The following is a 27,656-nucleotide window of genomic DNA, read 5'->3' as shown; positions in this document are numbered from 1 at the left end:
CATATTATGTCTCAGCTGTCTGTGTTCTCTGTTCTGTGTGGTACCCCCCCGCGAGGAATGACCTCGAGCAGCTTATCTCTCTCATCTGATAGCAATGCGCTGGCAGCGGAAGTCTTGCAGCAGCCATGCCATGTACACGCTTGAACCACGCGCGCCACGTACCGCCCGGGTAACTTCAAGGAGAGGAATAATTCTGTTACCTGATAGCAATATGATGCCAACGGAAGTCATACAGCGGCACCGCCAGGTATATAGCTCTAGAGGCGCCAGCGCCCGCATGGACCAGTCGCGCCGCGCCCCGCCCGGCTAACTCCAAGGAAAGGAATGAGCCCGTGCGGCGACGCGAGCGGAGGGAAAATAGCGTGCCTTGCCCGTAGCCGCCGCTCTGTGGAAAAATAAATATATTTAGCATGGAAGGGTATGGTCTATTTCGCCGCCGCTATACTTCTGCGATTATAACGTTCATTCATTTCCTTGAAATTGACAGATACATCGGCGGAAACAACGACGCCGGAACAGTAATGTAGCTGGAATTGACATCAGAACGTCTTCTTAAGTAACACGCGTGTTTTATTTAGTTTACCTATTCACAAAATAAATAAATATCATTATAGGACATTCCTACACTAATTGACTTAGCACGTAAGCTCAAGAAGGCTTGTGTTGTGGGTATTCAGACAACGATATTATATAATATATAAATACTTAAATACATAGAAAACACCCAAGACTCAGGAACAAATATCTAAATATGATATATAGGAAAATTGTGTTTTTCTTTATGATATGCCTGCCTCTTCATACATAATATTACCTACTTGAAATATTCAAATTCTCTATAATAGAACAGAAACGTAGATAGTTCTTCGTTTGTGGGTTCGCTGAGTGAGCAGTGAGCACCCGCTGAACCGCGCATCACACCTTTGATGGCACTATTCAGTTCACTACACTGCCTGTTTACTAATATAGCTAATTTTAGTTTCAATTGGAGACGTAATGTGTAGGTGTATCTAATAGGTACGGATTTCAATTACAAAACTGCGTTCAGTGTGAAAAATACATATGTAAATGTAATAGTCTGTTCGGAAAGTGAAGAGGCGTGGTATGCAAACTGCGCCAATCCGAAAGTGTACGTCGTCGGCCCGTCAGTGTACTCGTATACCAGACTACCAGACGAAATATAATATCATATTACATTTCGCCAGTGAAAGGGCTTTAAACAATAACAAGAAGAACTAAGATAATTTTACTTCGGGCCAACAATAAGCAAGAAAAACATCTAGTTAAGTAATATAAATTACTTATTTCGTAATTTTTGCTTCAGACTCAGTTACTGTAAACAATTTAAAATGTTTACCCTGAATTTTGTACAAAATATATTTTCAAACTTTGGTAGTTTTAAAAATTGAATTAAATTAGATTTCAAGACTTTGAAATTCCTAATAAAATACTAATGCTAATATTTTGTATAGCGAAAATAGTGTGATCGAATCGAATTTCCTTCGCCTTAAGTCAATTAAGCCTTAAGCAGCCTTACCTACTTAAATGTCATGCAAATGATCTAGAGTACCCTAAATACAAGGTGCCCGTGGGCATTGCGAGAGATTTTAACGGTGCATTGCTGATGGCAACAGAGGCAAAAATTGTTATATAACTTTTTGTAAAATTGGCCATAAAAAAATGTTTTTTTCCCCTTTTTTTGAACACTCCTGTACATAAAACATAATTTTTTTTGATAAACACAACCTAAAATTAACTAAAACGTTTTTTATTTGGGGGTAGCCTCTCGAATACATTTTATTTTTTATTTTTCGATGTCAATCAATGGGTATGTCCAGACTAGACCTCAAAGTGGCAATACCGCAGTCAAAAATGTGTTTTGTATCAACTTATGGCGAAAGAACGATTTCGAAAGACATTTAATTATCTCTGAAACTAGGCCTAATCCAGAAAATTTTATATGACATTTTAGTTTCTAAATATTACCAGGAATGCTTACAATTAGTTAAAATTTCTCGCAATGCTCACGGGCACCTTGTATAAGAAATATAAGAGTCGGCTCTTAGATTAAAGTTACCCACTGTATATAGTATAGATGTTATTACTCCTAACCGGGTTGACAACTTTCTTTCCTTACCTCAGGACGCAGTCTCAATGACACGAACAGCGTAAACTCCCTCGGGAACATTCTTCCATTAGGGAAGAGTTCTGACGAAGCTATCCAGATGTAGGAGTTTGGCCGAAGGCTGAAGGCGTGAGGGCGATCCGCGACGGAGCCCCATCGGGCCTGGGCCGGGTGGAAGTTACGGCGGGCGCCCGGCGCAAGCGGGTTTATTGTACCTGGTGACAATTTTGTTACTTGTGTTACATGTATGGACTTGAACAGTAAGAAATAAGTAAACGTGCATGCAAGCATGTTTGCTTCAGATTGCGCGCCTCATTAGTGCAGCTTATGCAAGGCTCGCATACAGCGCGCAATCTACAGCAACCATATGTGCGCACTCGTGGTGCATTCGCCAGATCTGGACGCAGCTTTATTAAATGTAGATATTTAGCTTTAGTGAATTTCAATGTTTGGCACTACTGTTTAATGTTTGGATTGAAATCCTAAGATGCCTATTAGGTAGTCTAGGATCCCTTTGCGCGCCGTGAAAAAATATGGCTAAATGATAAAGGAAGATGAAAGAAACCTACAAATGTTATAAGTTTATAAATAAAAAAAAGAACATGTTTGATTTGAAGGATTCTTCAAAACTTGGATTCACATTCGATATTTAACATAACATAATATACAATTTTGAAAATAATTCAATACATTGAACCGAACGAGTATCGAATGATGTTTCAATTTCACCGAAATAATTACCTTCTAATAGAATGTGATTAATGAATTAGTATTCAGAAACACGCATATACATAATTAAGTGAATGTAGGTTATTATAACGATAGTTATTTTCTAGTAAACTTTACCAATTTGGCAGATTGGTAACTAGATTAAATATTTTAATAACGAAACAACTTTACTTTTTAGATGTTTATTATGTTGTCTATTTCAGTTTAGGTCGTTAATATTTAAATAGTTGAGAGTGGTATTAATTACGTTTGTATGAAATATTCGAAGTAGGTAAATAATAAATATTAGGGTCGGTTAGTCGTATATGGAGAAAAAAAGTAAGTAAGTAAATATTATTTATTGTGCACCATACAGTTAAAAATAGACAGGAAAAGAAAAACACTTAAATGTCAGGCGGTCTTATCGCTAAGAAGCGATATCTTCCAGACAACCTTTAAAAAGTTTTAGTTGGCATAGTTATAAAAAAGTGACGTAATAATGCCAATAAACAGTAAGTATTTCAAATTATTTTGCTATCGGAATTCATTTTCTGTGTCCGGATCCACTTCAAAGTTTCCATATAAGTATTGTTACATTTTTATAGTCTGCGGACTATATCTATATATTGTCTTTTTTTATACTACATCAGTGGCAAATAAGCATACGGCCCGTCTGATGGTAAGCAGTCTCCGCAGCCTATGCACGCTCGCAACTCCAGAGGAGTTACATGCGCGTTGCCAACCCTAACACTCCGCACACTCATTGAGCTCTGGCAACCTTACTCACCGGCAGGAATACAACGCTATGAGTAGGGTCTAGTGTTATTTGGCTGCGGTTTTCTGTAAGGTGGAGGTACATCCCCATTTGGGCTCTTTATTCAAACTTTAGCTAAAAAGAATGGCCATTATTGGCTCGAAATAGCATGGTAAAGGTTCAGAGCCTAAATAGTACACCGAAATAAGGGACATATTATAATTATTAAATGTATTGAAGAGTTTATATGTTCGGAATAATATATATCAACATTTAGTTGTTCATTGCCATTTAACCCTCGAGCATTTGCTTCTTGGTAATAAATAAATACATAATCCTTGGTAATATTATAGGACATTATTATGTAAATTTAAAATGAATTCCAACTATTTTCACAGACAAGATAAATGAAGATTTAAGATCAACAACGGGCTGGACACTACACAGAGAACTTTATACAAACAACACACGTCTAGCTCATTGACACGATAATGTTCGTCTTCAATGTTGTCCAACGCCAGGAAGCCATTTCAGACTTACGTTGTGACATCAAAACGATATCCAAATGATATCAGTCGCGCGTACATTTCGCTCGAACTTGTCCGTACATATATTAGCGCGATATCATTTGGAAATCACAATGAGCCAATTCAAACATACACTGACATTACAATTATATTTGAATGATGTCATTTAGTTATCGTGCATTTTGCACGTAAAGTACTGTCTGCTTTCCATATCGACCACCCAGACTGGGAGAGGCTCGCAGAAAAGCGGACGGAGTGGCGCAAACGCGTTGTGGAGGGTTGCATGTTTTGTGATGAGATTCTGGTTCGCTGCAATCGCTGACAAGAGGCAATAACGAAGACAAGGCGTCTCAGTACAGTTTTCTGCAAATTTCTCTTGTCAGGCCTGTGGCAGACCATATCAGTCTCGTCTATTCAACCGCCGAAAACGATGTCTCTCTGACGTTACACCATAACCCGTCTGCAATAGACGCAAAAGCCAATGTTGATGATGATGATGATATCTGGCGCGTGTTTGACTCACGATAACGAAATGATATCATTCAGATATCATTTTAATGTCGGCGTACGTTTGAATCGGCCTCCAAGTTTAAATTGGCCTCAAAGCAGTTGGAGACAGTAGCATAACATTTACTTAGAGCACTGTCAACTGAACGCGCAACGTAAATACGAGTATTTATCCACTTGCATTTAATGTTATTAGTAGTTCAATGCTCTTTAACACTTGCTGCTAGTTAAAGTATACCTCAAAGGCTGATTTTCATTTTGTCTATCGAATTGCGCTGTCATTTTAAAACGATATTCGGAAATAACATGAAATATGACATGAGCATTCAAATAACATACCGGATATGGCCTGTAACACGAGCAAAAAATTAAACTGTAGGCTCCTCAAACTGACCAACATTTGTTCAGCCACTTAAAAAAAAAACGTGAATTTTAATTTTATAGTTTATTCCAAAAGGCTATGTATTACTGTTATGTTTAAAGAGTGAAAAACAATGACAATTACACTGGTACCAGCGTACAATGAAGATAATATTTGATTTGTATGAAAAGTACGACGTCTAATGTCTTCATAATTTTTATTAGTTATTGAACAAAAATGTTATCGTTTGACGAGTATAATCAATGTTTTAACTATTTGCGTATTCCTATATATATGTCTAGTTTTCAGTGCTAGAAAATGTAATACAAAGAAATAAGAGCGATGTTCTTAAAAAATGTGATGCTTACTTTTTATATTGAAACCTTTTGTTGGACAAACTAAACACAGTTTTCAGCATATTTAGGTAGATACCAATCAATATTCTATTAAAAAAAAATCGTGAACGTTCAACTATTTCGACATGCAAGATAAATAAATATTTAAGACCTCAAGGACAATGCTCAAAGAAATTTATACAAAACTAACACGCCTTATCCATTGATACAATAGTGTTCGTCTCCAATGTGTTTTAAAACAGAGTAGTTGGAAACAAGTAGGATAACATTTACTTTGAGCACTGTGAACTGAGCGTGCAATATAAATAAGGTGCATTGGTTTGAAAGCGTGATAATATTGAAAATGAAAAAAAATATTTACTAAACGAGAAGCATAATTTACCTACCCATGTGTTATTTTTAAGCTTCTTAATTTCCTTGAATTGTAAGTATTCATTGTTGATTTAATTTTGTCAACATGACGGATGTGCAATTGTGCAAGATCTCTTGACATATGTAATAACTATACTACTAATAGAAGGATCTCTAGATCAATAATTGATCTCGCAATAATTAGGAAATTATTTAGAGGAAACGTTTTTTCATTGATTTTTTTTTAATAGTAAGCTTTTACTAAGACATAATATTCCTAAAATTCTACTCTAAAGTTTATAACGACTTCTACTTTGTACAAGTCGTACGAAGGTCAATGTAAAATGTAACATGCGGCAACAACTCGATGTCTACTCACCCTCACAATCGAAAGTGTTGCAGGCCCGGCCCTGCTCCCCGAAGCCTTCGCAGGTAGCTCGTGAACAGTACCTCCTCCGCACCTGCATACCGCCGCCGCAGGTTTTGCTGCAGGCCCCCCACTCTCCCCATCCCGCCCAGCCTGAAACAAACATGAGGTACTCATTAAATGTTGTACATGACTATACCATAGCAAAATAAGGAAGCTTACTTATGTTTCTATGACTTTACTACACTCCGTTTTTTTCGTAATATTATAAGATTTTTTCTAACGTGAAACGTAGTAGTAATTAACTTTTTCTTCCTATGATATCTAATATTGCGGTACAATAATAATGTACATAAATGACACTATAATTCAGTGCATAGTTACTCAGATTTACATAATTTTGGAGGAAAGAAGTTACCACTACTTTTGAGGTAATAAAATTTCTAATCTGAAAAAAAAACGGACTATAAGACACATTCAAATTTTAAAACCATTGTCTTGATTTAATACTATTTATTCCCAATGAAATCTGTATCTCTTATAATGTAGTTTATATGAGTTGAATTTTATTTCTAATGTCGACTCCATAGCTCGCTATTAGTCTTATCGTGCGATAAAAACTCCTATACCAGGTAATAATGTACAACCGAATTATTTTCTATTGAGCCAACTTTAACCTTTTTAGGTTTTGGCAGATATATATAACTCCGTATAAGATAAACAAAGTCTAAGAAGAAACTTGCCTCGAAAAATCAAGAAAAAATCATGTTCGAATAGATGGCGATATACCTTCGGCTATACTCGAGTAGATGGCGACACCGTTTGATATTTAACACATATCACTGAAAGAAGATGGGTCAGACAGCCATATGTCATTCTAAGAATTTTTATCCTGTGTCGAAAGAAAGCTGTAAAAGTTGAGTACAAAATTCCCTTTGTTAATATACCTGTATACTAAATTCGCTATGGTTCTGGAGGGAGCAATGAGCAAGTTTTAGATATAAGTATAGTTTATTCTCCATGTGAATTATTTATGGCATTTACCCGTAATTTAAACGTGATTTTTTATAAAAAATAGAAAAATCGCGAAAGATGACGGCCTTTTTTCCATACAAATCTAGACCCCATTTTTCTCTCTGGATATTGACATCAAGGAAAATATTTTTATATAATTTGATGTATATTAACCAATTTATGTCTCTACGTTTAAATTTTTTAGTTTTTTGAGTACCTATTTAAAAAATTAGGAACGAAAACTAATCGCTAGTGAATTCAAAATAATTGAAATTTTCATATGTAAAATAACTTATTTGTATTATTATTATCTTTATTTTTTTTCTTATTATTTGTTTGTTGTATTATTATTAGTTTAGTATTAATGTTTAAATGTATAAGTACTTGGTTGTAGACAAAATAACAATTACCAAACGTTTTAACCTGTCAACTGGCTGAAGCATATTTAGTCATAGCATAATATATTATTGGTATTTCGTCACTATACAGGCTCGCCTAGTGCGGTTACCAATGCTTATAAACTTTGATTGTAATAACTTTTTGCTTATTTTTTTTTCAAAAACTGATATCATACAAATATCTTAATGCTCCTAACTCTTATAATTATTAAAAGTTTGTAACACTTTGGGGTATCCACCCAGTGTTATAAACAGCTGAGTAGCATATTGTATAGGTACTTTATAGGTTAGAAAATGGTATGTTTGTTTTGGTAAGATTTGGTAGTTGAAATGTCTTCGACACGGATGTCATAGTGGGTCAGTCAAGAACTGAGACCTGTAGTATATATTTTCAACTTTACATATACGCTTTTAGCTATATTGAGTGGACAAAACTTACCGGAGCGGTAGGTCAGTCTGTGCGTTCACTCCGTTGCATTTTGCGCATCCATGTCGTGTTCCTGCGTTGTGCTAGGACACAGGCACTTTGCTTTCGTTGGGGTATATCCATTTCACAATTGAAATACATTTTAAAACATATAAATACCACGTATTAACAGTATGATTTCGATAAAACCGAGCAGTTGTTTATTTCAGCGTTAGACACTGACGGCTGTCAATGTCATTTGGTTTTTTTTGTCCATGGTTCCGTAACAGATGGTCGGTCACACTTGTTGTACGACAATAAACATATACTTGTGGTTCTTTTATCTTTTTATAATTTCCAATTATTAATAAAGTCCGTATTATTTGCTTCCCAAAATGAGTAACTCTTTTTATTGTTGATGTTTCGAATTATTCCGAGGGTCAAACCGGTCAGTCGCCGTATCCATTGAATGGGTAGGTTTTCATTCATCAGTTTGTCTATGGTTTCTCGGATTGGAATTTTGATAAATCATTGTTCGATCGATCTTCAAGATGTGAAGGATATTAGAAAATCTTTCGGCAATCAATCTTAGGGGTATGTAACCTACTTGAAGGTTTTATTTCCTAAAACTGTGGTAAATTCAAGTTAGTAATCGTTAATGTAATTTTGTTACAGCTCGTCCCAAAATGTGCATAATTTAGAGTCTTAGAGCCTACCTAAAATGGCGGCTGCTAATCTTTTCTCTTCAATTTAACATAACTTGGTGAGTTTCCACACTTTTTAAATATATAAAGAAGGAAAGGCGGAGGTAGTGTGTCCTTTCGCAAATGGGTTAATATAGTGTTTTATGTGGATTTTCCAGCAAAACCTAATGTCGTCAACCACCTCTTCGTCTTGCCACGCGGTCTGCAGGCGCCGTCGTTGGTATAGGAAATAATGGACCCGGCATAAACCCCGGTAAGTCATTTAATCGCTTCATTGCCGTAATTTAAATCGCGCTGTGCCGCAGTTTAAAATATAATTTTTCTATAAAACTAAACGTGTTAAAACATAATTTTTTAACCTAGAACATTTTCTTTGTTCTTAGGGTTTTTTTTCCTGGACCCTGGTTTTTTCCTGAACCCTGGTTTTTTCTGGACCCTGGTTTTATCTGGACCCTGGTTCTCTAAGGCTGTGCCATCCGGTGGCAGCGTTCTTCTTGGCAGTGTCCGTGAAGTTAAGACTTTTATGAATATACCTTTAGTTAAATATGGACTCTTTACGCTGAACAGGTAACCTGTAATCCCTGTGAGCAATTGCTTACTGCTAAACATCCCCGGAGGTTGGGGCATAACTTTTACTTTAGACAGTGTTATGTTAGGAAGACAAATTTTGATATTGTTGTCCGTAGACACAGAGATGTCTATGATGTATTTAGTGTAAATTTCAAGAAATAGTGGTGTCACTAAGAAGTATTTAGTATTACTTATTTACTAATAAATAACTCGTGTTGACCATAGCGGGTCATATATATTTAAGGAATAAAAGGTGTGTATTAAATAAATTTGGGATTTTCATTTGGATATGTCATGCGCTTGATGAGAGTAGTATCCTGGCGTCCTACCTTAAATTTTTGGATACCTATTTTCACTCCATAGTGGCCTGAACCGCGACCCTATCTATGATTGTAGTTAGCCGAAGGTATTTGTGAACTTTTCAGTAGTGAAGTTTGGTGAGTTCTGGATCACTCCATAGAAACACGTTTCCTTCTATGGAAACGGTCTTTAATAATAATAGAATCAGATCTTCTCCATATCCAGGGCTCACCCACCCCTATTACAGTGGCGCCCAACGTGGGGCGCCACTGTAATAGGTGTGGGTGAGCTCTGGATATGGAGAAGATCCGATTCTATTATTGTTAAAGACCGTTTCCATAGAAGGAAACGTGTTTCTATGGAGTGATCCAGAACTCACCAAACTTCACTACTGAAAAGTTCACAAATACCTTCGGCTAACTACAATCATAGATAGGGTCGCGGTTCAGGCCACTATGGAGTGAGAATAGGTATCCAAAAATTTAAGGTAGGACGCCAGGATACTATCCTCATCAAGCGCATGACATATCCAAATGAAAATCCCAAATTTATTTAATACACACCTTTATTCCTTAAATATATATGACCCGCTACGGTCAACACGAGTTATTTATTAGTAAATAAGTAATACTAAATACTTCTTAGTGACACCACTATTTCTTGAAATTTACACTAAATACATCATAGACATCTCTGTGTCTACGGACAACAATATCAAAATTTGTCTTCCTAACATAACACTGTCTAAAGTAAAAGTTATGCCCCAACCTCCGGGGATGTTTAGCAGTAAGCAATTGCTCACAGGGATTACAGGTTACCTGTTCAGCGTAAAGAGTCCATATTTAACTAAAGGTATATTCATAAAAGTCTTAACTTCACGGACACTGCCAAGAAGAACGCTGCCACCGGATGGCACAGCCTTAGAGAACCAGGGTCCAGATAAAACCAGGGTCCAGAAAAAACCAGGGTTCAGGAAAAAACCAGGGTCCAGGAAAAAAAACCCTAAGAACAAAGAAAATGTTCTAGGTTAAAAAATTATGTTTTAACACGTTTAGTTTTATAGAAAAATTATATTTTAAACTGCGGCACAGCGCGATTTAAATTACGGCAATGAAGCGATTAAATGACTTACCGGGGTTTATGCCGGGTCCATTATTTCCTATACCAACGACGGCGCCTGCAGACCGCGTGGCAAGACGAAGAGGTGGTTGACGACATTAGGTTTTGCTGGAAAATCCACATAAAACACTATATTAACCCATTTGCGAAAGGACACACTACCTCCGCCTTTCCTTCTTTATATATTTAAAAAGTGTGGAAACTCACCAAGTTATGTTAAATTGAAGAGAAAAGATTAGCAGCCGCCATTTTAGGTAGGCTCTAAGACTCTAAATTATGCACATTTTGGGACGAGCTGTAACAAAATTACATTAACGATTACTAACTTGAATTTACCACAGTTTTAGGAAATAAAACCTTCAAGTAGGTTACATACCCCTAAGATTGATTGCCGAAAGATTTTCTAATATCCTTCACATCTTGAAGATCGATCGAACAATGATTTATCAAAATTCCAATCCGAGAAACCATAGACAAACTGATGAATGAAAACCTACCCATTCAATGGATACGGCGACTGACCGGTTTGACCCTCGGAATAATTCGAAACATCAACAATAAAAAGAGTTACTCATTTTGGGAAGCAAATAATACGGACTTTATTAATAATTGGAAATTATAAAAAGATAAAAGAACCACAAGTATATGTTTATTGTCGTACAACAAGTGTGACCGACCATCTGTTACGGAACCATGGACAAAAAAAACCAAATGACATTGACAGCCGTCAGTGTCTAACGCTGAAATAAACAACTGCTCGGTTTTATCGAAATCATACTGTTAATACGTGGTATTTATATGTTTTAAAATGTATTTCAATTGTGAAATGGATATACCCCAACGAAAGCAAAGTGCCTGTGTCCTAGCACAACGCAGGAACACGACATGGATGCGCAAAATGCAACGGAGTGAACGCACAGACTGACCTACCGCTCCGGTAAGTTTTGTCCACTCAATATAGCTAAAAGCGTATATGTAAAGTTGAAAATATATACTACAGGTCTCAGTTCTTGACTGACCCACTATGACATCCGTGTCGAAGACATTTCAACTACCAAATCTTACCAAAACAAACATACCATTTTCTAACCTATAAAGTACCTATACAATATGCTACTCAGCTGTTTATAACACTGGGTGGATACCCCAAAGTGTTACAGTTTTTTTTTTTTTTTTTTTTTTTTTTTTTTTTTTTTTTTTTTTTTTTTTTTTTTATTTTTTTTTTTTTTTTTTTTTTTTTTTATTACATAACACTGATAACTCAAAACTCACTACTAACTGTAATAGGTGTCCTGTATCCTTACTAACTGTAATAGGTGTGGGTGAGCTCTGGATATGGAGAAGATCCGATTCTATTATTGTTAAAGACCGTTTCCATAGAAGGAAACGTGTTTCTATGGAGTGATCCAGAACTCACCAAACTTCACTACTGAAAAGTTCACAAATACCTTCGGCTAACTACAATCATAGATAGGGTCGCGGTTCAGGCCACTATGGAGTGAGAATAGGTATCCAAAAATTTAAGGTAGGACGCCAGGATACTATCCTCATCAAGCGCATGACATATCCAAATGAAAATCCCAAATTTATTTAATACACACCTTTATTCCTTAAATATATATGACCCGCTACGGTCAACACGAGTTATTTATTAGTAAATAAGTAATACTAAATACTTCTTAGTGACACCACTATTTCTTGAAATTTACACTAAATACATCATAGACATCTCTGTGTCTACGGACAACAATATCAAAATTTGTCTTCCTAACATAACACTGTCTAAAGTAAAAGTTATGCCCCAACCTCCGGGGATGTTTAGCAGTAAGCAATTGCTCACAGGGATTACAGGTTACCTGTTCAGCGTAAAGAGTCCATATTTAACTAAAGGTATATTCATAAAAGTCTTAACTTCACGGACACTGCCAAGAAGAACGCTGCCACCGGATGGCACAGCCTTAGAGAACCAGGGTCCAGATAAAACCAGGGTCCAGAAAAAACCAGGGTTCAGGAAAAAACCAGGGTCCAGGAAAAAAAAACCCTAAGAACAAAGAAAATGTTCTAGGTTAAAAAATTATGTTTTAACACGTTTAGTTTTATAGAAAAATTATATTTTAAACTGCGGCACAGCGCGATTTAAATTACGGCAATGAAGCGATTAAATGACTTACCGGGGTTTATGCCGGGTCCATTATTTCCTATACCAACGACGGCGCCTGCAGACCGCGTGGCAAGACGAAGAGGTGGTTGACGACATTAGGTTTTGCTGGAAAATCCACATAAAACACTATATTAACCCATTTGCGAAAGGACACACTACCTCCGCCTTTCCTTCTTTATATATTTAAAAAGTGTGGAAACTCACCAAGTTATGTTAAATTGAAGAGAAAAGATTAGCAGCCGCCATTTTAGGTAGGCTCTAAGACTCTAAATTATGCACATTTTGGGACGAGCTGTAACAAAATTACATTAACGATTACTAACTTGAATTTACCACAGTTTTAGGAAATAAAACCTTCAAGTAGGTTACATACCCCTAAGATTGATTGCCGAAAGATTTTCTAATATCCTTCACATCTTGAAGATCGATCGAACAATGATTTATCAAAATTCCAATCCGAGAAACCATAGACAAACTGATGAATGAAAACCTACCCATTCAATGGATACGGCGACTGACCGGTTTGACCCTCGGAATAATTCGAAACATCAACAATAAAAAGAGTTACTCATTTTGGGAAGCAAATAATACGGACTTTATTAATAATTGGAAATTATAAAAAGATAAAAGAACCACAAGTATATGTTTATTGTCGTACAACAAGTGTGACCGACCATCTGTTACGGAACCATGGACAAAAAAAACCAAATGACATTGACAGCCGTCAGTGTCTAACGCTGAAATAAACAACTGCTCGGTTTTATCGAAATCATACTGTTAATACGTGGTATTTATATGTTTTAAAATGTATTTCAATTGTGAAATGGATATACCCCAACGAAAGCAAAGTGCCTGTGTCCTAGCACAACGCAGGAACACGACATGGATGCGCAAAATGCAACGGAGTGAACGCACAGACTGACCTACCGCTCCGGTAAGTTTTGTCCACTCAATATAGCTAAAAGCGTATATGTAAAGTTGAAAATATATACTACAGGTCTCAGTTCTTGACTGACCCACTATGACATCCGTGTCGAAGACATTTCAACTACCAAATCTTACCAAAACAAACATACCATTTTCTAACCTATAAAGTACCTATACAATATGCTACTCAGCTGTTTATAACACTGGGTGGATACCCCAAAGTGTTACAGTTCATCTTTAGTTGGGTTAAAAAAAAATTTTTTAAAAAAAATTTTTTTTTTTTTTTATGCTATACGCCCAATAGGAAGTGAACACCTTAACCTACGAAACGTAAATAAGAAACCATAGATAATCTATAAAGAAAAACAAGTCTTACAACCAAAGTTATACCTATGACTTGGTGAATGATCAGTTCGACCAAGGAAATCTAACGACTAATTTTGGTTCGAACCTTCTTATTCCTAGTGCGCGCTTTCCTAAACCTAAAAGAAAACGTCAAAGACGGCAACGTTAACAAACTTTCCCTTTATTAAAGAAATTGCCTATCATCGACAGTAGTGGAAATATGTAACAAGCTGCATGCTCTAGCTATTACACAATTCCTAAAATTACAAACAAAAGTTCAGTTACAGTACAGTTTAGCGAGAACGTAGTCCCTTTTTCAATAATTAATAATATTTCACGTAATAGGCCCGTTTAGGGTTTATAAGTAAAGTAAGTTTCTGCAGTTTATTCAGATTATTTAAAGTTTTATGTCTTTATAAGGACACATGAAAGATTAATGTTGGTCCGTGTGCACCCGGTACCAATAAAAACAAAAACATGGAACAAATACCCAGTCTGATGAAAACCAGCTTGTGCCAGGCTGCATTCAGTTTAGTAGGTACGTTCAATATTTAGTATCACATAGGATATTTACAAGTGTAAGTATCCAATTGGTGTTAAGACGAGTACCGCTAGGAAGACGGCTCGGCTTCACCAGGACGTACAATGTCTTTTATATGGAAGTTACCTAGAAGTTTTCCTTCTAAGGATTTTAAAGAGTATACAAGAGGACTCAATTTTTTATGAATGACACATTTGTCATAACGGGGCGCTAATTTAGCAGAAAAATGTTTTGCTGCATTTGACAATGGGAAACATCTTTTATAAACGATTTGTCCTTCTTCCAGTTCTACGTGACGCTTCCTCATGTTATAATACCTAGCGTTACGTTCATGGGAGGCAATCAACGAGTAACGCACTTTTTGAAATACAGTTTTGAGCTCTTTAAGTCTTTCAGAAAAAGCACCACTGGTATCTAATTCGAGCGCGTTTTGATCTATGGGACCTTCGCTATTATAAAGGGAACCATCTAGAATCATTTGACGACCATGTGTTAAGAAATACGGTGTGTTTTTAGTTACTTCGTGACGAGCTGTATTCAATGCACATTGTATTTCCGATACGTTCTTATCCCAGTTACGGTGATCAGAACGCACGTATGAGGCAATGGTTCTTACTAGTTCACGGTTCACTCGTTCCGTTTGATTCGTCTGAGGATGATACCTAGGGTTATAGAAAATATGAGGGACATCATATTTGGACATTAATTCTCGAAAGTCTTTGTGTAAGCGCATTGAATTGGCGCAAGTCAAGGCGAAGCAGTTTCGCGAACCGATTCTCTCAAACAAGACTAATGATTCTTCCTCTGACAATCCTAACCTTTTTGAAAAAAAAAATTTTTTTTTAACCCAACTAAAGATGAACTGTAACACTTTGGGGTATCCACCCAGTGTTATAAACAGCTGAGTAGCATATTGTATAGGTACTTTATAGGTTAGAAAATGGTATGTTTGTTTTGGTAAGATTTGGTAGTTGAAATGTCTTCGACACGGATGTCATAGTGGGTCAGTCAAGAACTGAGACCTGTAGTATATATTTTCAACTTTACATATACGCTTTTAGCTATATTGAGTGGACAAAACTTACCGGAGCGGTAGGTCAGTCTGTGCGTTCACTCCGTTGCATTTTGCGCATCCATGTCGTGTTCCTGCGTTGTGCTAGGACACAGGCACTTTGCTTTCGTTGGGGTATATCCATTTCACAATTGAAATACATTTTAAAACATATAAATACCACGTATTAACAGTATGATTTCGATAAAACCGAGCAGTTGTTTATTTCAGCGTTAGACACTGACGGCTGTCAATGTCATTTGGTTTTTTTTGTCCATGGTTCCGTAACAGATGGTCGGTCACACTTGTTGTACGACAATAAACATATACTTGTGGTTCTTTTATCTTTTTATAATTTCCAATTATTAATAAAGTCCGTATTATTTGCTTCCCAAAATGAGTAACTCTTTTTATTGTTGATGTTTCGAATTATTCCGAGGGTCAAACCGGTCAGTCGCCGTATCCATTGAATGGGTAGGTTTTCATTCATCAGTTTGTCTATGGTTTCTCGGATTGGAATTTTGATAAATCATTGTTCGATCGATCTTCAAGATGTGAAGGATATTAGAAAATCTTTCGGCAATCAATCTTAGGGGTATGTAACCTACTTGAAGGTTTTATTTCCTAAAACTGTGGTAAATTCAAGTTAGTAATCGTTAATGTAATTTTGTTACAGCTCGTCCCAAAATGTGCATAATTTAGAGTCTTAGAGCCTACCTAAAATGGCGGCTGCTAATCTTTTCTCTTCAATTTAACATAACTTGGTGAGTTTCCACACTTTTTAAATATATAAAGAAGGAAAGGCGGAGGTAGTGTGTCCTTTCGCAAATGGGTTAATATAGTGTTTTATGTGGATTTTCCAGCAAAACCTAATGTCGTCAACCACCTCTTCGTCTTGCCACGCGGTCTGCAGGCGCCGTCGTTGGTATAGGAAATAATGGACCCGGCATAAACCCCGGTAAGTCATTTAATCGCTTCATTGCCGTAATTTAAATCGCGCTGTGCCGCAGTTTAAAATATAATTTTTCTATAAAACTAAACGTGTTAAAACATAATTTTTTAACCTAGAACATTTTCTTTGTTCTTAGGGTTTTTTTTCCTGGACCCTGGTTTTTTCCTGGACCCTGGTTTTTCCTGGACCCTGGTTTTCTCTGGACCCTGGTTTTTTTTCTGGACCCTGGTTTTCTAAGGCTGTGCCATCCGGTGGCAGCGTTCTTCTTGGCAGTGTCCGTGAAGTTAAGACTTTTATGAGATACCTTTAGTTAAATATGGACCCTTTACGCTGAACAGGTAACCTGTAATCCCTGTGAGCAATTGCTTACTGCTAAACATCCCCGGAGGTTGGGGCATAACTTTTACTGTAGACAGTGTTATGTTAGTAAGACAAATTTTGATATTGTTGTCCGTAGACACAGAGATGCCTATGATGTATTAAGTGTAAATTTCAAGAAATAGTGTTGTCACTAAGAAGTATTTAGTATTACTTATTTACTAATAAATAACTCGTGTTGACCATAGCGGGTCATATATATTTAAGGAATAAAAGGTGTGTATTAAATAAATTTGGGATTTTCATTTGGATATGTCATGCGCTTGATGAGAGTAGTATCCTGGCGTCCTACCTTAAATTTTTGGATACCTATTTTCACTCCATAGTGGCCTGAACCGCGACCCTATCTATGATTGTAGTTAGCCGAAGGTATTTGTGAACTTTTCAGTAGTGAAGTTTGGTGAGTTCTGGATCACTCCATAGAAACACGTTTCCTTCTATGGAAACGGTCTTTAATAATAATAGAATCGGATCTTCTCCATATCCAGGGCTCACCCACACCTATTACAAGTTCGAACGTAGTATCAAACGTAGGGGCATAGCTGTGGTTGATATACAAGAAATTGTGTCAAATATTTTCAATAATGTTAATATCCAGAGAGGAAAATGAGGCTACGTTTGTATGAAAAGGCGATTTCGCGCGGGTCCACGACTTTTGTCTTAAGGATATGGATATAATGTCTCAAGTTAAATACATTGAGTATACAACAATAACAATTTGTTTTAGTGAGAGCGTTTAAGGAAGTAAGTGTTCATCTCTATATTGTTTGTACCTAACAATGTAACCTATTATCCTGTCGCATACTTCTGTTGTTTCTCCAATAAAAAGAAAAAAAAAAAAAAAATAACACGTCTATCGAATAACGTATTTAAATTTAGTTCGAAACAATATCATAAGTTTGAAGGTTAAAATCATTTCACTTTCAATTACAAAGTTTGAATGATACTTGATTAGTTATATGATTGTAAATGTGACATAGTTATATTAGGATTTTATGATTAAATTGAGTATACTTCACATTTGTGACATTTTTTTTATTTTTATTATAAATTTAAAATATAAAATATGTGTACCACAAAACAAAATATTCGCCAAACTGCGAGACAGTTTGTTGGCGATGAGCTCGCTCGTTATACTTATAAAAAGGTACATAATTTTGCACTGTCCTACCCTCCCGGCATGGCCAATTTTTATGTAGGTATTACAATTATAAAGTAGGTAAACGTAGGATTGTTGACTCAACACTAGTGGCGCGGGCGCGGGACAGGTATTTGGTAGTATTATTTATGTTTATTTAGTAAGAAACCTCTATTTATGGCTTTTATTTACTACATACAGGATAATTCATAAGTCGTGATCAAAAAGAAAGCTTACCTACATGAAAGCTTTAATGTAAATATTATTGGAAATTAATTTCCAATTAACATTTGAGACTAAAAAAATATTGGACTATCGTGTCAATAGTCTAAATATACTAGGTAACTCTGGTTTTAGAATTTGTTTTACAATTACGTTTACTCTTTTTACAACATCAAAAAATGGTTCGATAGTATAATCTATAAGAATTTCGAACAATCTCAAGCTGTATCCAAACTAACGCTAAAACATACAAAAATAAATAAAATAATCATAGCGTATAAGGTCAGAGGACGCTACACTTTGCCGCACCACCCGGCCTATCGATATCAGTATAATTATACTGGTAACAATTACGTAAATAACTTTTTTTTCGTAATTACCCATAATAAAAGTTAATAACAGCCCTTAACTGTCAAACGTCCACAGATACAGAATCGCTTGAATAAAAATAAACAATGAAACAAAAGAAAATCTGAATAGAATTCCAATATACAGTGTTATCGGAAGCTAATCCCGTATTGCAACGGTTTGCTGAAAACCAATTCACAAAAGGATCCATCACTCTGCTATAGCAAACCAGTATAATTCTCTGATTCCCGTTACTAGTAGTTAGTATGTCTGTAGAGGTCTTTGCTTCGCTTGCCAGGACGTGAAAATGAGCCTATGAGGTTTGTGAATTCTGCGCTGGAATAATCCAGCATGGTCCCATGGGACTCGTAAGTCGCGACTCAATGGAGTTAAGCACATCTGCTCCTGTAGAACTCTTGGCAGTTTCGAAAGCAGGAATTTAGATAGATCTAAATTTACCTACCGGAAAATTACACTTAATAGCAGAAAAAGCGAAATATATTTTATAAGAAATGTACCCGCTTTATTTTCTTTTGGATTTTGCTCAGGCCCAGAATTTTGTTCAATGGAAATATTCAAGGAACCAAATATTTTGTTTTCACAAAAGTAACATGTATTTTTCTAAATATTTTGGAGGTAAATGTGAGATGTTATAAACAGTAAAATGATTCTCATACTCCATACATAAATACCTAATTTATTGCACACTTCAAAAAAAAAAAATGCTTCATATTTCTAAGTACGTAGGATAAGGTTATGTAATGTCGAACCGTTGCATCAAATTTAGTCCAGTATGTCACAAGCAATCAGCCAATTCAGTCGATTGACAATTTGTAACCAAAATACCTTAGTCGAAGCACAACTAAACGGAATGAAATTACATTTCTGTGCACGTTAAATGCCAATGCAGAATTGAAGTGAACGCTATTCAATGTTTGGTTTAGCTCAAATTCGGCTTGTGTTGGTGACATACCGATGTGAGCAGAGTCGTTGTGTTGTACAATACACCGAATTTGGCGCTGATGCAAATTGGATCGTCTTTAGAAATTGAAACGGGGAGCTTAGCTAGTGTATTGCGATTTCGATAGGTTTAAGCAAACTAACACAAATTCGAAATTGTTATAAATTATTTATTTTATCTACATCCATATCATAACATAACCTCCCTATAATAAATAAAATAAAAATAATAAAAATCATTTATTTCAGACTAAAGGTCTATAACTCCATACATGGTTAGTAAACATTAAAATCAAATCTCATTACTAGTGTTAGTACAATATAAAAGTATATACATAACTATAACTAAATAAATAAATATTATAGGGACATTCTTACACAAATTGATTACGTCCGCAAGTAGGCTTGTGTTGTGGGTACTCAGACAGCGATATAACACCACGAGGAACCCGAGAGATTTTAACCACGCATTTCTGAGACCAAAAAAAGGAAAAAATTACAATTTCCCAAAAAAAAAATGTTTTGTCATAAAATGTTAACGCTATTTGTAAAACTGCAACTCAAAAAGAATATGAACTTTTTTTGTAAAACCTATTTTTTTTTTTCAAACTATTAATTGTCACTTTTTGACAATTATCAATCATATTTGAACTAGGTCCCACAGTGTCAACATCGCCATCAGAAAGGCGATTTTCAATAAGTAACAATAAACAAAGTTTTTTTTGTAAGGGGCTTTAACTCTGAGATGAGGCGAATTCCAAAAAAGTTTAAAGGACATTTTAGTCTTTAAATATGATCAGGAATATTCTGTTAAAATATCTCGCAATAGAAACGATAACCTAACGGCCTGTATTAACAAACCAGTATCTGCGGGTGCATCGTTATTTCAACTTTACATTATCGATAACTGAGACCTTAATTACATTCAAATTAAGAACATTTCTGAGAAACAGACATTTGATTAGACGTTTTATTTGAAATGAAGTGTCAGTTGCAAACTATTTGGACAAATTTCGCATGTTACTTGATATCGAACGATATGCCGGCCTCCGACTCGACGATGTTTGTCTCTGAATAAAAAAAAAACAACGGATGCGTGATATGCACGAAAAAGTTTACTTTGTTTTGTTGAAGCTTATGATATTGATGTAGGTAAAGCAGTATATGAAACTGTAGATAATTAAACACTATGTGTCAGTCACATAAACTACTATTATAACACTAATAAAGATACTCAACAGACAGACAAGTTAAACAAACAGTCCAAACAATACAATTGCGCCAAGGTGAATGCTATGAGACAGTTCGAAGGAAATATTCTAGCATACTCAGTCCCAAACACAGCAAAAAAATTAATAATGGCAAGTTACGTGATCGTGAGTACTATTTTAAGTTTAAAGACATCTACTATCAAACAAATTCCCACAATGTACTCTCCAAACGTCGCGATAATCGCACGCGATTGTAATACATTGCGGCATTTGATCGATCGATTGATTTCGGTCTTACTACAAAGCAAGCAATTATCTGAAATTGTATGCAGTTTCTTGCAAGGTGTGTAAACCTTAACTATGCTTGCAGTCAGACAGTAAAAGGAAATGAAGAATGAGTTCTTGAATTTTGATCTAAGATAGGGTTCAATTGAAGTATTGCTGATTTGAATATAAAATTCAAGTAATCTACAAAATTACGAATGTTCGTTTTAAAATATCACTTTGAATAAACAAAGTAGTATACATTTCTATTAGCTGCAAGTCGATAAGCAAGGGGGCATAAAACCAGGAAATTAGAAAATAATAAAACAATTGACGCGCCGCACGAAACTTGCGACGAGAAATTTAGCGATCTCGTGGGCTTTCACATTTTTCCTCAATAACTCTGAAAGTATCCTTGTTTGAAATTTTGCTTGTCAAATCCCTCGGCTACATCACTACCTATTTTATACTAAAATTATATGGTTACGATATAAAAATAAATAAAACTAAGACACATATTTATTCGTGATTTTTTTATCGAGACGACTTTAACTTTTTAAGGTGTTGGTTAGAGTATACCTTTCAAAATATAGTCTAGTTTCTATATGATGTTTTTTTTCATGGCATGGCCTTTGTAAAAATGTGTAATAATTCAATATTAATCTACAATTTGGGGTCAGCCCCCTCTTAAGTAGACATTAAAATTAATAAATGATTAAGTTCCCGAAGTAAACTAGTGCCTACGCCAAATCTTAGGATTAGTTGTCAAGCAGAACCCAAGCTCCCATGAGCCGTGGCAAAAATCCGGGACAACGCGAGAAAGGAGAAGAAGTTCCCGAAGTAAAAAAAAAACATTGTTATTCGCATAAAATATAATGAGGTCTATTTACGAGAATCATTTCGTTAAATAACCAAAAATTGTCTTTTTTGTACCATTTGGCGTTGAAACTCTAGATCCATGGGGTCCCAGCGCGCACAAGTTTTTTGGAGAAATCGCGAAACGTCTGGTTGACGTAACTGGTGACCGAAAAGCTGGCGGCTTCCCCGCACAACGTATCAGTATTGCGATACAACGAGGAAATGCCGCCAGCATCCTTGGTACAATGCCTCAAGGGCCTATTTTAGATATAAGCTAGTTATAGTAATCATCTGTATATATCCATTATGTAAGTATATTGTTATTTTAAATAAATATAGGCTCTTATTTATTTCAGATATATTGTTAACGATTTTCTTAAATTAACTTTTATATCCATAAAACATGTACCAATGAATCACCGAGGGATTGTTATTAAAATTTTTCATCGTGAAAATTTAACTTATTCCCCGAAGAAAACGTGGGACGGGATGAAATTGCATTAAGTCTCATACCATATTTAATGTCGGTGTGATGGGATTACCCTGCGGACGCCAGTGAGCCACATTTTTGGTTATTTAACGAAATTTCGTTAGCAAACGAGTAATTAATTAAGCTTAAACGTAGAATTATCCACACTTATATTTATAAATGCGAATTCTGTCTTGAAAACGATTAAACTTTAAACCCCTGTTACTTACGATCCGATGGACATATACACTGTGTTTTTATTGAATTCCGTTAACTTCAGGATATCGGTAAATACGTTTAAGGAAACTCAATGTCATAGTTAATTTAAAAAAATGATTTTTGTTATTTTTTAACTACCTATGTTTATTTTTATAAAAAGTAATTAAATTTTGCATATAGCGTTGTTGTAACACGGGCATTACATTTAACTCAACCAAACAATTGAAAACTGTGACATATCACATATCAATGTCATTTCGAACATCGATCGTCCGAGATAGTACTTACGTTTAGTAGCAAATGTATGAACTCGCACTAAACACTAATCAATATGTAAACAGGCCTTAAGGTAAGTGCACACGCTCGTAAGGGCCTTATAAGATAAAAATGAATGATTGATTATCTCCGAAATGGAGTTAATTAGAATACCGGTGTCTTTGAGAAAGTTACTTAATTTAAGCTCAGGGATGCACTCTCGAAATTAACGGAAATAAAAAAAAACCACGGTGTATAACTCAGAAAAAGATGGGATAGGTAAGGAGATGTGGCCACGGTTAGTAAATAATTAAGTAATTAATTAGAATAATATCAAAACATTATACGTGTTGAACAAAAACAATTTACATTACAAACACAATAAATAAACTAATCATTTAAACGAAAACTAGACGGTGATTAAAACTTAAACTAGTTTATATGTATCTTAAAATAAACTTATAAATAAAAATGCTCCCCAGGTCACCTTAATGTAAGTTGTATATTGTTAATAAATAATTAATTTGAAAAAAGAAAAAAAAACTTGACTGATGGATTGAAGACCAATTCAAGGTGCGATATTCGTTCTCTTGGCAAGCAAGTATTATAACATGCAACCAGGTATTCCATTTTATTATCGATTTGATTTTTTTTAAATCAGTAGAAACACAACTATGTTTCAATTTCATATTCAATTTATTCAACATTACATGTCATTTTCATTATATTAATTAGGACAATTCTAACGAAAATTATTAAGCTAGCTCATGCAAATGAAAGGTATGTCAAAAACAATATTAATTAAATTAAGCAACAATGCGATGTCACATTCTGTTATTATTATCTTTTTTTATATAAATAATGATATTTATTCCTACAATATATATTAATATATTGTTATAATAAAATGTTTTACGCATTCCATTCCAACAAAGTGTCATCATTTAAAAACTCTTCAATCGAATAGTAAGACTTTCGTCCACCTTCCTCCTATATATTATTCACCCTTACTTATTCCGTTATAGAAATGTTTTGCAATCCTACGAATTTTATATTCATAGTCGATAAAATATAAAGTTTTACTAGCTAGATCCGAGAAATGGTGGATAAAATTTTGTATTTAAATAATTCAAGTACGTGAACTCTTTCCTCCCTCGTAAAGTTCACCGGCATTGCAAGCTATATATTCCCAGGCCTTGCATCTGACTGAGCAGTATATATGTGGTCTCAAAATCCGTAGCCATTAAGTTAGTATACGTTATGTCTCTTCGGCTGTACCTCTACCTACCGGGCTTGATCGGCTGCCGACAGATCGCATCGGCTGCACTAAAATCCGGCGGTAGACGACCGCGTGTTATGTAGGTATGTATCCTACTTATCGCAGGATCGAAAGACGCAGCCAATGACGTACGTCCGACTTCTAAAATATTGCGACATTTTATACGCGTTGACAAGTGACTGTCGCCAAATGTGTGTGTATAGGCGTGACCACATTTCATGGCAGTTGGCACCCATCAGTGGCCAAAAGGAGCCGGTGACACTAGACGTCAGCCGAAAACAGAGGGTGCCAAGCTGGATTTTCTGGTTGAATTTCAAAATGGCGGAGTTGTCTCGATTTTTTTTAAGTTTGGTCATTAATGTTGTTTAAAGTGTAGTAATGATGCTGTGTGCTATGCAGAACTAGTCTGGAAACGGGTTTAATCCTTGGTCACCCGGCGATCCATCGTTGTTATTTGTAAAGTCCAGCTATCACGTTACTAAAAGCAACTACCGACGTCATAGTCTACGACCACACTTTAGACAGGCGAAATCATCATAAATTTTATGGAAGCCATTATTAAAAGAAGAAGAAGGGTGACAAGCTGTTTGTTATAACCAACGAGGCGCACGCACCGGGGCCCGATCGATTTGAGGCGACATTTTTACTGTTTTTTCTGACCGCTGGTTTCATATACTTTCGGTAAGCGATTGGAACATGACCTCAGTAATTCTCAAGAGGAAAATATAGTTCCCTCAATACTGCTAGCTGCACTTCTCGGTTTATGTGTCATCACGGATTTACGTGTAGTCCACATAAACATACAGTACAATATATTATTATTAGACAATTTCTTTTTTTTCTTGTTTATATACGTCAGAAGAAAATACAGAACAATGACTAAACAACAATAAAAACAATAGTACTTATCATAGCCGCCGTTGGGTTAACTGTAAAGGTGACGTTCGGATAGCAACTGCAACTTGTGACAGACGGACGGAAGGACAGAGTCGCACCATAAGGGTTCCTTTTATACCTTTTTGGTACGGAACCCGAAAAATATGACAAAAGTTGTTATGCGACCAGAGGGAATCCCTTAATTAATGATGAGAAGTGGTGCATTTGTACCCCCGTCACACCGGGGTATGTCGGCAAAAATTGCAATCCATTTAATAGGTAGTAAATGTCCACGTTCGAAACGTGAGTATTGACGATGATCATTGCGGTGTTTTTTACATCGTTTAGCAATTGACCTAAAAACTCGCCTGAACGAAGCAGTTACCGGCTTATCTAGAACCGACCAGTGGAATCTAATAACGGCAATAACCATACCCAGTAATGATAGGTAAATACATTACACTTTTCCCAAATCATCATAATATGTTTATAGCCTGTATATGTAATGTACACACCAAAATTGTAAGCTAATATTACGGAAGAGCGGTGCTTCTTAATATAAGTATCTATATTACTTTAAAATAGGCATTGCCACAGACGTAAAAAGTTTAGGTACTTATAAGTCACGAAATAAATATTTTTCATTTTCTAAGTTTGGGCAAAATGTAGAAGCACTTTAAGTTAACTACAAAAAGGATATCATGTTAGAATACTACATTAGACATATAACAGCTACATAAATGCTTCGCGTTATTCGTAAATCGAGAAATAATTGTGATTATGATGGGTTTCGGAACTGATTCCGTAAAATGGTTTATTTTCATGTCATAATTATAGCCTGTTAAACCGAAAAGAGTGTCGCCGTTATCATACCGGCTTAGTATGGCAGGTAAAGTAAGGACGCCAAGCACAAAGAATTTCGTATATTGACTCGCCATTTATTATCTCTGTCGCACGCGCATAATTATATTGCTGTCTCGCTCATCATCATCATCATCTTCTTCACCATAAAATAATATAGGTAATATGATGATTTTTTGGAGAAAATTGGAAAACAAATTTGCTACCTAAAACACCTTGTTACCTAATGAGACCTCATTGAACTAATTCTAGGACCTCTTTTGCCTAACACTTAATTAGCCACTTCACGTGATGATAAATCAAATGACACGTTGATAATGATATTTTAGACAAACAATTGTTGACAAGATAGAAAATGTTAAGTAGCTGGCCGCGTAACAATCGTTAACGCTCCGTAGCGTAGCGTAGTCATCTCACTCTTCCATATTAGTGCGACTGTGACAGTTGCGTTTCGTTCGCCACGGAGCGTGAACGATATGCACGTTGGCTACGGCGGCCAGGTCAGATACTGCACATGATGATTATTTTTAGATATAATTATAATTTTTTTTTTTTATCGGGAAGTGAAATTAAATAAAAAATGGTATAAAAAGTTTTCTTAATTTACACGAGTATTTAAAGTTAATGGTTTTATGTAAAGTATCATCTCTTAAAATATCGGTATCTAATGCGTTAGTACCTTATACCTGTATAAGTAGAACGTATATTTATTTGACTTACCAACGGCGTTCCATATGGCAATATCAACGCCCAAGCTCCAAGGAACCGCCGAAGCCGTCGCTTCAAGCCAGGGCCCGTCAGGTGGCGTGGTCTCTAAGTCCACCGCGGGGTCGCTGATTCGGGCGAACACCACCAGCTCGCTTTGGGAGGGCGCCATGCTCCAGTTGAAGCAGTGGTCTAGCGGCTGGGCTATTTTTAGGTTCACCTGCCTGTTGAAGAGGAAAGAAATACTTCAATGAATTTTTTGGATGCGAAATATAAATATCTTAAACCAAACGACCTTCGCGAGCTGTAACGGGTGGAAAAGTATCTCACACTTGCCGCGTTACCAACTTGTATAGCGATAGCCAACTTTTGCACCAGGTACGTACCCGCGCGAGCATCAATGATTGCTTTTATTCTGATCTTAGAAAGCAAATTATATCATTTTGTTTTTTTTTCAATCTCCGATTGGAGGAGATCGTTCTATTAACGGATATATCAAATCATTTTCACCTTTTCATCGTATATTATTTATACACAGTTGCGGTCATTTTAATTGCATCCTCTCAAATTGCCCCTTATTCCTAAAACTTTACAAGCCTGTAATAGTTATTTTTTGTTTTAGCTCATTCTTGCAAATAAGTCAATAAATTAAACAATAAATGACAAATTGAGGTTTGGAGCATGTTTCTAAATGAAGCCATAAGTATTTAAGTAATTAAATTTACATTTTCGACATTAGCTGGGAGCTTAGCCAACGTGCCAATCGTTAACGCTCCGTAGCATAGCGTAGTCATCTCTCTCTATCAATCTTCCATATTAGTGCGACAGTGACAATTGCGTTTCGTTCGCTACGGACCGTTAATGATTGGTACGTTGCGACGCTAAGTTTTTTCAATATTATCAAGGAAAGGCGATGAACCTAAAATCAGACCACAAATCGATATTTATAATTAAACATTCCGGCGAATCTGTCATCCAGTCAAGTCTAGCGCAAGCTAATAACAAAGTTTGAAATAAAGAAGCTTATAATTCTGACAGTGAAAGATAACTGGCTTTTTCTATGCAAATA

General features: G+C 35.8%; 1 protein-coding gene and 3 long non-coding RNA genes across 4 annotated transcripts in view; 1 reads left to right on the top strand and 3 right to left on the bottom strand.

The window, feature by feature from the left end:
* LOC133522666 (uncharacterized) overlaps positions 1-27,656 on the bottom strand; it is a 268,085-nt gene that overhangs the window by 17,701 nt on the left and 222,728 nt on the right. The gene's annotated exons all lie outside the window — the stretch shown is intronic.
* LOC133522665 (uncharacterized) overlaps positions 1-27,656 on the bottom strand; it is a 115,031-nt gene that overhangs the window by 11,340 nt on the left and 76,035 nt on the right. Inside the window, exons 4-7 of the mRNA XM_061858055.1 lie at positions 26,603-26,811; positions 6,069-6,209; positions 2,138-2,340; positions 201-385 (exon numbers count right to left, since the gene is read on the bottom strand). Of these exons, the coding sequence (XP_061714039.1) occupies positions 201-385; positions 2,138-2,340; positions 6,069-6,209; positions 26,603-26,811 (738 nt within the window). The remainder of the gene's footprint in view (positions 1-200; positions 386-2,137; positions 2,341-6,068; positions 6,210-26,602; positions 26,812-27,656) is intronic.
* Positions 7,675-9,417, top strand: LOC133522660 (uncharacterized). The gene is made up of 2 exons (XR_009800100.1): positions 7,675-8,637; positions 8,737-9,417. It is a non-coding gene; the product is annotated as an uncharacterized LOC133522660 (long non-coding RNA).
* Positions 9,996-11,806, bottom strand: LOC133522661 (uncharacterized). The gene is made up of 2 exons (XR_009800101.1): positions 10,775-11,806; positions 9,996-10,675 (listed from the first exon to the last, which is right to left on the bottom strand). It is a non-coding gene; the product is annotated as an uncharacterized LOC133522661 (long non-coding RNA).

Source organism: Cydia pomonella, chromosome 11, assembly GCF_033807575.1.
Source record: "Cydia pomonella isolate Wapato2018A chromosome 11, ilCydPomo1, whole genome shotgun sequence".
Classification (NCBI taxonomy): Eukaryota; Metazoa; Arthropoda; class Insecta; order Lepidoptera; family Tortricidae; genus Cydia; species Cydia pomonella.
Note: the sequence above shows the minus strand (reverse complement) of the source record. Positions and strands in the feature narration are given on the sequence as shown.